The sequence below is a fragment of the Brachycentrus maculatus genome, unplaced genomic scaffold (genome assembly GCF_059751285.1).
Source record: "Brachycentrus maculatus isolate JH-2025_06_01 unplaced genomic scaffold, ASM5975128v1 h1tg000011l, whole genome shotgun sequence".
Classification (NCBI taxonomy): Eukaryota; Metazoa; Arthropoda; class Insecta; order Trichoptera; family Brachycentridae; genus Brachycentrus; species Brachycentrus maculatus.
The window spans coordinates 1,082,648-1,094,620 of NW_028280765.1; the positions used below are offsets into that span (position 1 = coordinate 1,082,648).

The 11,973-nt window shown below is 33.9% G+C and overlaps 1 protein-coding gene across 2 annotated transcripts; it reads left to right on the plus strand.

Annotated features, from left to right (window-relative positions):
• Window positions 1-1,215: 1,215 nt before the first annotated feature.
• LOC148313463 (DIS3-like exonuclease 2) lies at window positions 1,216-11,435 on the plus strand. 2 transcript variants are annotated; one of them, XM_088262270.1, is made up of 4 exons: window positions 1,216-1,416; window positions 1,573-3,688; window positions 7,856-8,111; window positions 9,624-11,435. In XM_088262270.1, exons 2-4 carry the CDS (start codon window positions 1,599-1,601, stop codon window positions 9,828-9,830), a joined length of 2,553 nt encoding a protein of 850 aa, XP_088118396.1. In that variant the 5' UTR covers window positions 1,216-1,416; window positions 1,573-1,598; the 3' UTR covers window positions 9,831-11,435. The 2 variants fall into 2 exon arrangements, with proteins under 2 accessions (XP_088118396.1, XP_088118404.1); XM_088262278.1 differs by having other exon boundaries at window positions 1,225-1,373.
• The last annotated feature ends 538 nt before the right edge of the window (window positions 11,436-11,973 follow it).

The window sequence follows — 11,973 nt, forward strand, 5'->3', positions numbered from 1 at the left end:
TTGTAAATTAAGAATCGCTTGTGTTACATGAATTGTTTTGTGAATTGCAAGACACTAACCTCTTATTGTCATTTTTATTCAGATATTTAAAAACTTTAATCTCAAACAGTAATCTGTTTTTATATATCCATATTGATTAAGTTAAATTTATATAAGATCAAATGACTTAAAACTGATGGATGTTTGTGAATCAAAGTTTTACTGTGTGCCTTTATTCCGCTTCTTCTTTATCATATTGCTCTACGCCTTGCGCTGCGATCTCCTGGGATGTCAGACAATAGATAAATGATATTTGCCTCCATTTTTCCAGGTCGTGGGTGAAATTAAGGGCAGCTTTAACTTTTTTTCGGTCCCTATTGTAGAAGACCGTCCTCTTGTAAGCTTACCCTTACCTTCCCCATTATGACCAGCTTCTTGAAACTTCTCATTCTTTCTGACAACATCCTTGAAATAGGAAAGAATATTATTTCTGCGTGCCGTGGAATCTTCTGGTTACTGATTGTTCTGTGAAAATGGAGACGTTTATGCATCTTTTAGTCCAAGAAGTGTGTACCACCCCTTACTAGTACCAAATTCTAACATCTAGCAAATGCTTTTTATTTTACCTTGGTGTCATTTATTTTATTTTTGTTTTTGTTATTCTTTATATTATTTTTCCAGAAATGTTATGCAAGTATTAAATATAATATTAAAACCTAAGTGTGCATTATGCTTAGAATTCTTTATTTTAATTAATAATTCTAGCATTATATTACTGTAAATCATGAAAAATAAATAATTTTCCTAATTGTTCATGTTTTTATTTGTATAAAATATTCATATAAATTCATAGTAGGAAATATTTTAACTTATGTAGGTAATTTCTACCGAAATCGGCAATGAAAATCTATGGGGGTGGTAATGTAGTGTCAGTCATATCTCTCATGACTGAGGATCGTCCTTTACCCCAGTTCTTTTCTTTTTCGCTTTTAATATTAAAAAGAGCCTCGAGATTGGTATCTTCGGTTGGGCGAGTGATATGAATATCCTAAATTTCGGAGATTTCATCAAAAACAAATGATGGAAAGTCTAACATTCATATTCAATGATTTTTTTCAGAATATTTATAGAAGTAGATACCTATTTCGATAAACTTATCTGGTAAGTAAGACCATCATTAGTTAGCCTACTTCCTGTTTTTACCAATCATTATTTTTCGTAATTGTCTCTGGTCACTTTTGACATGCTGCATTTCGTGAATTAGTCTGTGATCTCGTGTTTTGTTTCAGAATATCACTTGCGAATGTGTTTTTTATTAATGTTCAAATGTTATATAAAATTTTTAGTTGTTGAATTTTTATTATTTTCACACCTTTTTGCTACTTGTATACGTCGTAAGCAATAATTATCTGTTCATTTGAAATTTTAAAGTCAAAGGTGAAACAAATATATTTATATTCTACTTTGCTTTTATATTGTAAGAATTGCACAGTTTGAATTTATTTATGTTTTCGTCAAAACGTGATAATTCTTTACTCGAACCAAATATTCGCGATCAAAATAATTTTAATAATGTTACTATTTTACCGCTAGGTTATTAAACTCCAACCCCAGCTGAAATGAAAGATGATTCTTCCCCTGGTGGTGAAAAATCGGGTTCCATCAAAAAAAAAATAAGACACAGGCAACGTAAAAAGAAGGATTCCACAAACAAGGTCTCTACCGTTCCTAATAAAAGTGGCCGGAACACAAATACAGAAGGTGACATTTCTGATATCTCTGACATATTACATCTTCAGGCCATGTACTTTAAGATGAATGCAGTAAAAATTAGCGAGACAAACACAGATACCTCTGTCGATCCATATAAATTTCCGAGTGCATGTGAACTCAACATCCAAGATGAAAATGGTAGTGGCAATTCTCATGACGCGAAGGAGAAAAAACCAGCTAAACGTAGTCTTAAGAAGAAAAACAAAAGTGAGAAAAAGGCCATTGACAAAAAGAATAATTCGTCTCCCGCTAACACAAACTCGAAAAACCCTGAATCTACAAAAAATGATTTTGAAAACTTTGAAAAATATTTGTCTGAAGAAGAAATTTTAATAGGGCTTCAGAACAAAACCATGTTTGAAGGATCATTGAGAATTAATCCAAAATTTAATTTACAAGCTTATGTAAGTAATCCTGATAAATATAAAAAAGATATCTTAATCAATGGGTTAAAAGACAGGAATCGAGCATTAGAAGATGATATTGTAGTTGTTGAGTTTACAGACTCCAGCGACAAGGCATCAGGAAAGGTAGTTTTTATAAAGCACCGTGTTCATTCTCAAACGTGCATCGGAAACTTGAAATTAAATCCAAAAACAAAAACTGAGGCTTTATTTCATCCTAGAGATAAAAGGATTCCTATTATGAGTATTCCTTTGCTCGACTGTCCTCCGATGTTTGAAAAAGATCATAGATATTACGCAAACACCTTGTTCTTCGCAAAAATCATGAACTTTTTGAACACTAAATATACTCTGGGAACGTTACTTGCTAATGTCGGACAATCCCAGGATCTGAAATCTCAAACGAGGGCAATATTACTAGAAAACGATTTAGACATTTCACCTATCGGATCTGAATTCAAACATTTGTACCCGAATGCGGATTTCTCTATCCCGGAAGAAGAATTTAAGTATAGAGAAGATTTTCGGAAGTGCTGTGTTTTTACAATAGACCCACTTACAGCCAGGGATCTGGATGATGCAGTTTCATGCAAAGTTTTGGACAATGGAAACTATGAAATTGGAGTTCATATTTCAGATGTTAGCTATTATCTGAAAGAAGACAATGAACTCGACAGCCAAGTGGCACAAAAAGCCACCACTGTTTATTTAGTTGATAGTACGCACCATATGTTACCGAGAGACTTGTGTTTTCATTGTTCTCTCCTACCGGGCTGTGACAAGCTGACTTTCTCGGTAGTTTGGGAAATATCCAAAGAGGGAGAAATTGTCAATCATCGTTTTACTAGAAGTATCATTAATTCTTGCTGCCAATTGGCGTACGATCATGCGCAAGACATTTTAAAAAACCCCGACAAAGAGTTGAATAAAGATGATTTCCCTAGTATATTGGGACCGTGGGCTTTGGAAGATTTAAAAAACATTATTAACATAATGTTCCGGTTGTCTGTAATTTTACGATCGAAACGATTCAAAGGAGGAGCTCTTCGTATCGATACACCTAAACTTATGTTCAAACTGAATCCATCCGACGGTTTCCCGATTGGCTTCAAGATCGAAGAACATAACGAAAGCCACAGCCTAATTGAAGAGTTTATGTTACTCGCCAATTGTACCGTGGCAGAGCGTATATACCGGGACTATCCTCATCTCGCCTTCTTGAGGTTACATCCGCCACCCAAGAATACCATTGAAACTGTGGCTGAAAATTTCACAAAAATTGGCATTAATCTCGATATTTCTTCAGCTGGTCAGCTGCAAAATTCTATTACTGCCTTTTCAGGAGATGATGCACTCAGTAAAGCCAGAGCCACTGTTTTGCATCAGCATCTCATTAAAACATTGTCAAGGGCGCTCTATTTTTGTGCAAATGGATATGAAGATAAGGACATTCGTCATTATTCACTAAACATTCCAGTCTACACCCATTTCACAAGTCCAATTAGAAGATATGCGGATATAATTGTGCACAGGTATATTTTAAAACTCCTGCTTTATTTTTCTTATCTATTTTTTAAAATGATGTATTCTATTATGAAGGGTGTGATGTTGTATATACTATTGGTAAATTTTCTAGGATGAACTCACTGATTGAACTACATCAAATATAAATTAACATCTTTATAGCTTTTTTTAACTTTTATAATATCTGACTAGTTTCGTCATTACTTGCACCATCAGACTGGTAGGAGGCTAGACAAAATTCTGTTACCTTTTATCTTTTTCTGTTTTTATCTTTGTCATTGATTTATATCTTCCCAAAAGTATTGTTAACCGTTATCGAGTATTCTTTGTTACTGATTTTTACTACATTAAGTTTTGCTACTCTAATAAGTCTCTGGTGACATATAAGACAACAGTGTTGTCAGACCTGCAGGGTCAGGCAACCTGCATATCAATGAAATGGTAAACAAAGCTTCTAAAACTGTTGGTTTAGTGATTAGGGCAACAAGGGATTTTAAATCTATTGATGCATTGAAGTCCCTGTATGTTTCCTTAGTTAAAAGTCATTTGGAATACGGCTCCACAGTCTGGTCTCCTCATTATGCTATACACGCTGACAGCGTAGAGAGAGTACAACACAAGTTCCTTAGATACATTAATTTTAAACTAAATATACCCATTTATGTATTAATTTTAAATCAAACACAGATTTTTTGAGTCTACTAAGTTGTATTTTATTAACAAAAACACATAAATTATATTGTGACAATTGTTTCGCCTTGTTAGGGCATTATCAAACGAATGTGAAGATCAAATGGACTACGGTCCTTATGTAGCTATACAATTCTAAGTGACAGTTTTAACACGTGCAGCAATAATTTATGGGAGACAACAGTAGCTAATGGGGGATGTAGGTATGTACCCTTATATTTATTTTCTGGGAAAGGAAGAATTTATTGACATGGCCATGTAATGATCTTCACATTCGTTTGATAATGCCCTAACAAGGCGAAACAATTGTCACAATATAATTTTTTATGTGTTTTTGTTAATAAAATACAACTTAGTAGACTCAAAAAATCTGTGTTTGATTTAAAATTAATACATAAATTAAAATGGAGTTCTACAAATTAAACGCCAAATCAATAAATAAATATACCCATTGTTGAGTTAGATTATAATTACATAATGAAGCGGTTAAAATTAATAAATCTTAGTGATAGAAGGGTAATTACTGATTTGGTCCAATTATATAAAATTCCCAACAAATTTTGGACAGCCCTGATCTCCTAAATCAAATAAAGCTTAGCACGCGTCGAAGAGGTACTAGGCAAACATCTATATTCGCAGTATTTTTACATAATGCAAACTATGCCATGTTCTCTCCGATTCTGCGGCTTCGCATGTTAGCCAATGCTTTTGAAAGTATAGATTTATTTAATATATTGCTATCCACCTTGAAGTCTGTACTTTCTCAGCATTTCTTCTCCATGTTATAATGGATAAATTTAAACATTGTGTTTCACTCTCTCACTGCTCGCTGATAGTGTATGAAGGAGACGTGTATTTACCAGTGCTTACTATTTGTTATTTTATTATTGTTTTATGTTTAAGACTTTTTGTTTCTCTATTAGTGTATTCATTAATGTATTTTTATATTATATACTGTATATATGTATTATGTTAAAGGCATTAGCCGTTCAATAAATAAATAAATAAATATCAAATAACACTTAACGACAGCACAACACATGCCAGATGACAAATGCAACTTCCAGGAAGCGTTGACTCAGGAAGAATGGGAACATAGGATGAACTGATGTGATCTTCACATGGGCTAATAAGTAATATCTGCCCTAGTTATGACTGATGACAAACCCCATCCTCTGGATTTAAGATGGTATGGCCCCGATATGTGGTAGATCGAGCCCCTATATGTTACTATCTCATTCTTCCATCAGCAGTACGACGAGTACAGATCTGATTCCGCCATCAGCAGTATAATGAGCATACACCTCATTCCGCCACTAGCAGTACGATGAGTATACTTCTCATTCCGCCACCAGGAATACGACGAGTATACATGTCATTCTGCCACCTGAAGTATGATGAGTATATCTATACTCATCATACTTCAGGTGGCAGAATGACATGTATACTCGTCGTATTCCTGGTGGCGGAATGAGAACCGTTCCGCCACCAGGAACGGTTCCCAAGGGATCTCCCTTTCCGCTACCAGCAGTATGATGAGTATAGATCTCATTTCGCCACCAGCAATACAAGTATAGTTCTTATTCCGCCATCAGCAGTATAATGAGCATACACCTCATTCCACGATCAGTATACTTCTTGTATACTCATTGTATAGTACGATGGGTATACTTCTCATTCCGCCCCCAGCAATACAAGTATAGTTCTTATTCCGCCATCAGCAGTACGGCGAGTATAGATCTCATAACGCGACCATTCCAATTCTTCTGTTACTAGTACTACTCTCGCCCTCTGTACATCGGTGCACCAGTCAGCCGGCTAGTCATTTCGCGTCTTCGTCTGCAGTATCCTTCGCCACCGAATTCGATACGATGTATGATGAATTCATTAAAGTAAATATAATCAAAGAAACAAAATACAAAAGAATTGCAGTCTTAGCATTATGAAATGTTATTTAAGAAAACGATGACGCAAGCATTTAATATATATACCGCCACTATACCAAGAAACCCAATGTAAACAAGGAACTTATTGTATTTTGCAAGCATTATAAATCACCCCAGTTTTGAATTTTCAAAGGAATGGATTAAAGACTTTTGTGTACTGATTGAACATTGTTTTTTGACAGACAAAAACACTGTTGAAGTAAAACAATAGCTAGACAAGCATTATAGAGACTCTGCACCAGCCAACTATTGTTGATTGTTAAGCTGAACTTAAACGCGATCATACAAACACCGAAGATGCTGAATGATCTGGATGCCCAAAATCGGTAGTTGCTCCAGAAAATATAAAAAAGTCCAGAAAATACTTTTAGAAGTCTGTAAAGTGGAAATGTGTGAGATAGCTGACACCTTAAAAATATCAAAAAGTGGTATGTTTACAATTTTACACGAAAATTTGAGCATGAGTAAGTTCCAAGTGGGTGCTGCATTTACTCAAACCGTAACAAAAACATCAAAGTGTCGACGAGAAAGAGAAAGTTATCCAAAGCGACCAAAAACTCTAATCAGCTAGTAAGTATGGGCATCCGTATTTTGGATGCATATGGTATTTTGTTCATCGATTATCTTGGTAAAACTTTTAATAGCAAATATTACATGACATTATTGGATCGATTGAATGTAAAAAATAATAATAAAAAACACCGCACTTGCAGAAGAAAAAAGTGCTGTTACCAAGACAATGCCCTGTATCACAAGGGGATAAAAATGGTGGTCAAATTGAACAAATTATACTTCTAATCGCTTGCCCACCCACCGCACTCTCCAGATCAAGCCCTCAGCGATTTCTGGTTTGCATTTGCAAAAAGTTTAACTCAAATAAAGAGGAGATTTCTGAAACGTATTGTGACGTATTTTGAGAGCAAAGACAAATCGTTACACAAAAAAAAGGCATTGACTTTTTACCTTTGTAAAGATGCGTTGGAATGAATGTATCCCTTTTAAAGTAGAGTCTTTTCTGTGATCTTAATCTTGTGGATTGGTTTGCAGCAACAAATGACACCTCCTTTGCCATTCCGGTCTATTATGCGCCACCCTCTTCAGCTCCTCATACGTTGAACAGCCCATATCCTCGTACAAGTCACAAAGATATTCGCGGCGTGGGCATCCTGTTGCGTTTGTTCCCTCGATCGTTCCCGGTGCAGGAAATGTTGATGAATTAAGTAAAAAAATTAAAAAATATGTAAAAGATAATTTTGCCCACTTTTCAAATCATCATGTATTGTTGTAAGTAATCGGCTCAGTTGTGATGTGACTAGTTTGTACTACAACTACAACAATGAAAAGTTAACTTTTATTATACATATTTGGTTTTATTTAGATTACATTTTGTAAACCTATGAAACCAGAATATTGTATTACGTTCTGATTTGATTTGAAAGTTTATCTTAATCTTTATATCTCCCGGTTTTAATTTGAAATAGATGATACATTGCCGGCAATGTTTTTTTCAATTTATTTATTTATTATTGTTTCTTTCAGATTACTATCTTCATCCTTGAATTACTCCGTAAAGCCAATGTGGGGTCCTGAGTATGTACAGAAAGTAGCAAGTAATTGTAATAAGCAAAAATATTCTGCTAAAAGAGCTGGCGACATGTCTGCAGAGTTATACCTTATGAAATATATATCACTCAAGTCACCTCTACAAGAAACAGCTGCTGTACTTGATGTATTCGAAAACTCTTTAGATGTAATTATTCTTTCAATGGGACTTGTCAAAAGAATTTATTATGATGTAAGTAAACAAAGCTAACTATGCATTGTGACATTTTTAATCAACATTAAAATCACTCATAATCCAATTTTTCTTTGAGAATAATACAATTTTACGAAAAAATGTCAATATATTGAATGTTTTGGAAAGTTCGGTACAATTTTTTTCACATGAAAATTACAGACAAAATAAAAAATATGTTACAAAAAAAAGCCGCTACTTTTTCCCATCTTTCTGACAATAAAATTCTAATTTCATTAATTGATTCGGCAGTCACTTGGTGGTAAAATCTATCCATTTTTAATTAAAGTTTTACTTATTTACTAAGTAAAACTTTAATTAAAAATGAATAGAATTCTACACCAAAAATACACCTCTTCTTTTGAGGCAATCCAGGCATCGACCATATTCTTGGTATCTGAATATAAATGGAAGTGCTGCTCTTCCAAGGCATGCGTCGTGGATCTGAACAAGTGGTAGTCCAATGGCGCAACGTCTGGTGAATAACGCGGGTGCAGTAGAATCTCCCAACCCACATTCTGTATGTAGTTTTTGACCGCGAATGCGATGTGAGGTAAATTGTTGAAGAATCACCTTGCGCCTGTTGCCTGATTCACCTGGTTTGAGGAGTTCGTAATGAACCACACCCTTCTCATCACTCTATATGCAGAGCATTACTCTGACAGCTAGAATATTTCTCTTCGGTATAGCTGTTGACAACGATAGGACGGATGTACTACGTCTAGCGGGGTATTTGTTGGGGGTAGGATTATCATAACTTATCCATTTTTCGTCTCCCATAATGACGCTTGACTAATTTCTGTTCTGCAATGCAAGCAGTAATTCGCAGGTTAAAAATCGCCTTTTAACGTCTCTTGGCTTCAGGTTATGTGACAACCAATTGCCTCGCTTTTGGATCATTCCTATGGCCGTTTAACATTCACTCAATGTTGACACACCAAAATTTAATGCTTCTACCGGTGTTCAAGTGTTTGAGTTCTCCATCGAGTAAACCCTCCAATTCCTCGTCTTTAAACTTTTTCAATCTTCCAGAGCGATCTTTGCCGTCAATACTAAAATCACCAGCTTTGAAGTGTCTATAGTCTATACCATTCTTATTATTTTCGAATTATCAAGTTTTTAAAAATAATACGATGACCCTGTCAGCGCCTGCGCTGTGGCGTAGTTGGGTAGATGCTCGACTGCAAAACTGGCGTCGCAGGTTCAATTCCCGCCAAGTGCAAAATAAATTCAAGAAAGATTTATTTTCAATTGGTCTTGTTGTTTGTGATATATTTTTCACATTTACCTTCCCTATCCTCACTATCCTACCTGCAGACAAGCCTCTAAAAGTGGAGGCTTTGCTGGCTTTTCCTTTTTTTTTAAAAACTCTGCAGACAATACTCCTTACTACTATACCGAAATTATTGATTCCTGTCTTCATATAAATTATTTCAATAAGACTGTAGTAAATACTTTTAGGAAAACAACTTCATTACTCATTTTTATTGTATTTGTGGTTTTCTGTTGCAGAAATTTTCTACGGAAAAGGTTGCAGTAACATTTGTAAAAAGCAACGCAGACGACATTCCAAACAAGGCGGAAGTTCATTGGAAGTCCTCGGACCCACCGCAAATATTGGAAATATTTTCCATTTTACAAGTAATGTTGCAGAAAACTAATGACCTCATGACGGTTGATATTCGGGTTGTCAAACCAATTCTCAACATCGGTGTTTAGGACAAGTAAACCAAGAATTGTGTGAAACTTCACATTTGTTAACTACAAACCAGGGTTAAAAATGATTTTTCTTCATAATTGTAACTTATTCTGCCATTCTGCGAGAAGTGACTAAGTTATTCAATGTTGTTTTGATATAACCTCATTTATGGCGGTATTCAATACTGCTATTAAAAGTTTGATCTTACGATAAAAAGTTGATTAAAAAGCCCATGAAAAACAATCATTTTTCAATCTCGATACAAAATATTATATCTGAATGTGCCTTCAATATCGTAACTGACAATGATCCGCCATGTTCAAAGAGATTTCCAACAGTAATTTATGTCCATACTAAAACATGACATAATATTTTGTGAATTGTCTCTAGTGTGCTTTTCTATTGGTTGACTCAAGTTTGTCACTTATTTTATTCCAGTTAATGTTATGTGTTAAAATTACATTATAGTTATGGCACGCTTTACTGTAAAAAAATACATTCTTACATTCAAAAATACATTCTTAGGGTAAGAAAGTTATTGTTCAAATAATATATTAATATGATTATCTATTTACCTTTTTTCGATTTCTGATCAATATTTGACAGAAAAAAATATATTATCCCAATACATGGGATATTGACACCCTTCAAGGAAGACACTAAAAATGACGAATTATCAGCTCGCTGTCGAAAGATGAACGAGGATGTGCTTGAAAGATTTTTCTTATTCAATGACAAACTGCTTCATTAGCAGTTCATCGGGACTTTTTTTATTTATGTACAAAAGCGTCCTTTAAGGCTTAAAAGTTTTTTGAAACTTAGATCCACATCCATATTTAGTCATGTTAACTCTTTTATTTTGACCTGTACCCATATTTAGAAATGACTTCAATATTTACCCTCCTAACTAAAAGTCAATAAAAAAGAGTTTAGGCTGATCTTCACCTCCAATATCCTATCCTGATCCGTACTAATGTACCGGGCAGTGATTTTAAGCGAGCTTAATAGCTTTTGAAAAAATTTTGACAAAAATAAGTAGAAATTCTGAATTTGTTAATTAGTATTTGTTACGCTTTCTCTCTACTTTCATTAAAGAAATGTCAGTTTGGCAAAGTGTAACTAACATTTGATACCTATGCTAAAAAAAGCAAAAATTTAAGTTAGGTTGACAACGTAATTGTTTTTATTGTTTTTCTTTGTCAAAAATAATTGTTAACTTTTTTTAATAGACCTATTGGTCAGTTTTTGCCGTATACTAGTGTTGTGTATGTACTCATTTTATAAGTAATAATACAAGCTTACAAAAAGTTGTATTTTGTCAACTATGTACTTCTAAAAATCTTTTCATTAAAATTATTGTCGGGTTGTGGTCCCGTGGTTAGTGTCGCAGACTCTTAAGTCTAAAAGTGTCTCGGTTCGAACCCACTCTACCACAATTTGATACCTATTTCTAATAATGAGCCGCTTAGACTCACAGAAATAGTATGAAATTGAAATATTTGTGTAAATAATAAAAACACAAGTATTTCTCTTTCAATTTAAAAAAATTGTTGTGTTCTTAAAAATATAAAATAGTTTATTTTATGTGACAATTTGTAATTTTTTAAATAAAATTTTATACAATTTCTGCTGTTTATTTTTCCTTAAAAAAAAATTAATAATAAAAATTTCACCTGACATTTTCGTTTATTTTGAGTCCCGATTGCAAACTGTACTTTATAGCCAGTGATTATTTAGTAGTAATACTAGAAAAGAGATGGCAAACTGCTAGTGAGTATTCAGTGGTAATACTAGAACAGAGATGGCAAATAGAAATCAGTTAACATGTGAACATACTTATCAGTTACTTTCGCAATGAAATGATTATGATCATGTGTAAAAATTAGGATTCTTAATTCTTAATGAATGATAGAAATAATATGTACTTACTTATTATTACTTACTCACCTTGTAGCCACTGCCATCCTTTGTCTTGGGGTCATCATGCGGAGTTTTTAGGGGCACCTTTACAGGTCAAACTTTTGTCTACTTTCATAGTAACCAAAAAAAAATTCTCACAAAATTTTACTGAACTTTTTAGTTATTTTTATATATTTATATCTTTCTATATTATATTTTCTTTGTCTAATGGGGGAGGATATTTTTGGTTTAATTTTAGTCTCG

Coding starts and splice junctions, on each gene's coding strand:
- LOC148313463 (XM_088262270.1), top strand. CDS start 1,599: ATGAAAGATGATTCTTCCCCTGGTGGTGAAAAATCGGGTTCCATCAAA. Junction 3,689..7,855: donor GCGGATATAATTGTGCACAG/GTATATTTTAAA, acceptor TGTTTCTTTCAG/ATTACTATCTTCATCCTTGA. Junction 8,112..9,623: donor TCAAAAGAATTTATTATGAT/GTAAGTAAACAA, acceptor TTTCTGTTGCAG/AAATTTTCTACGGAAAAGGT.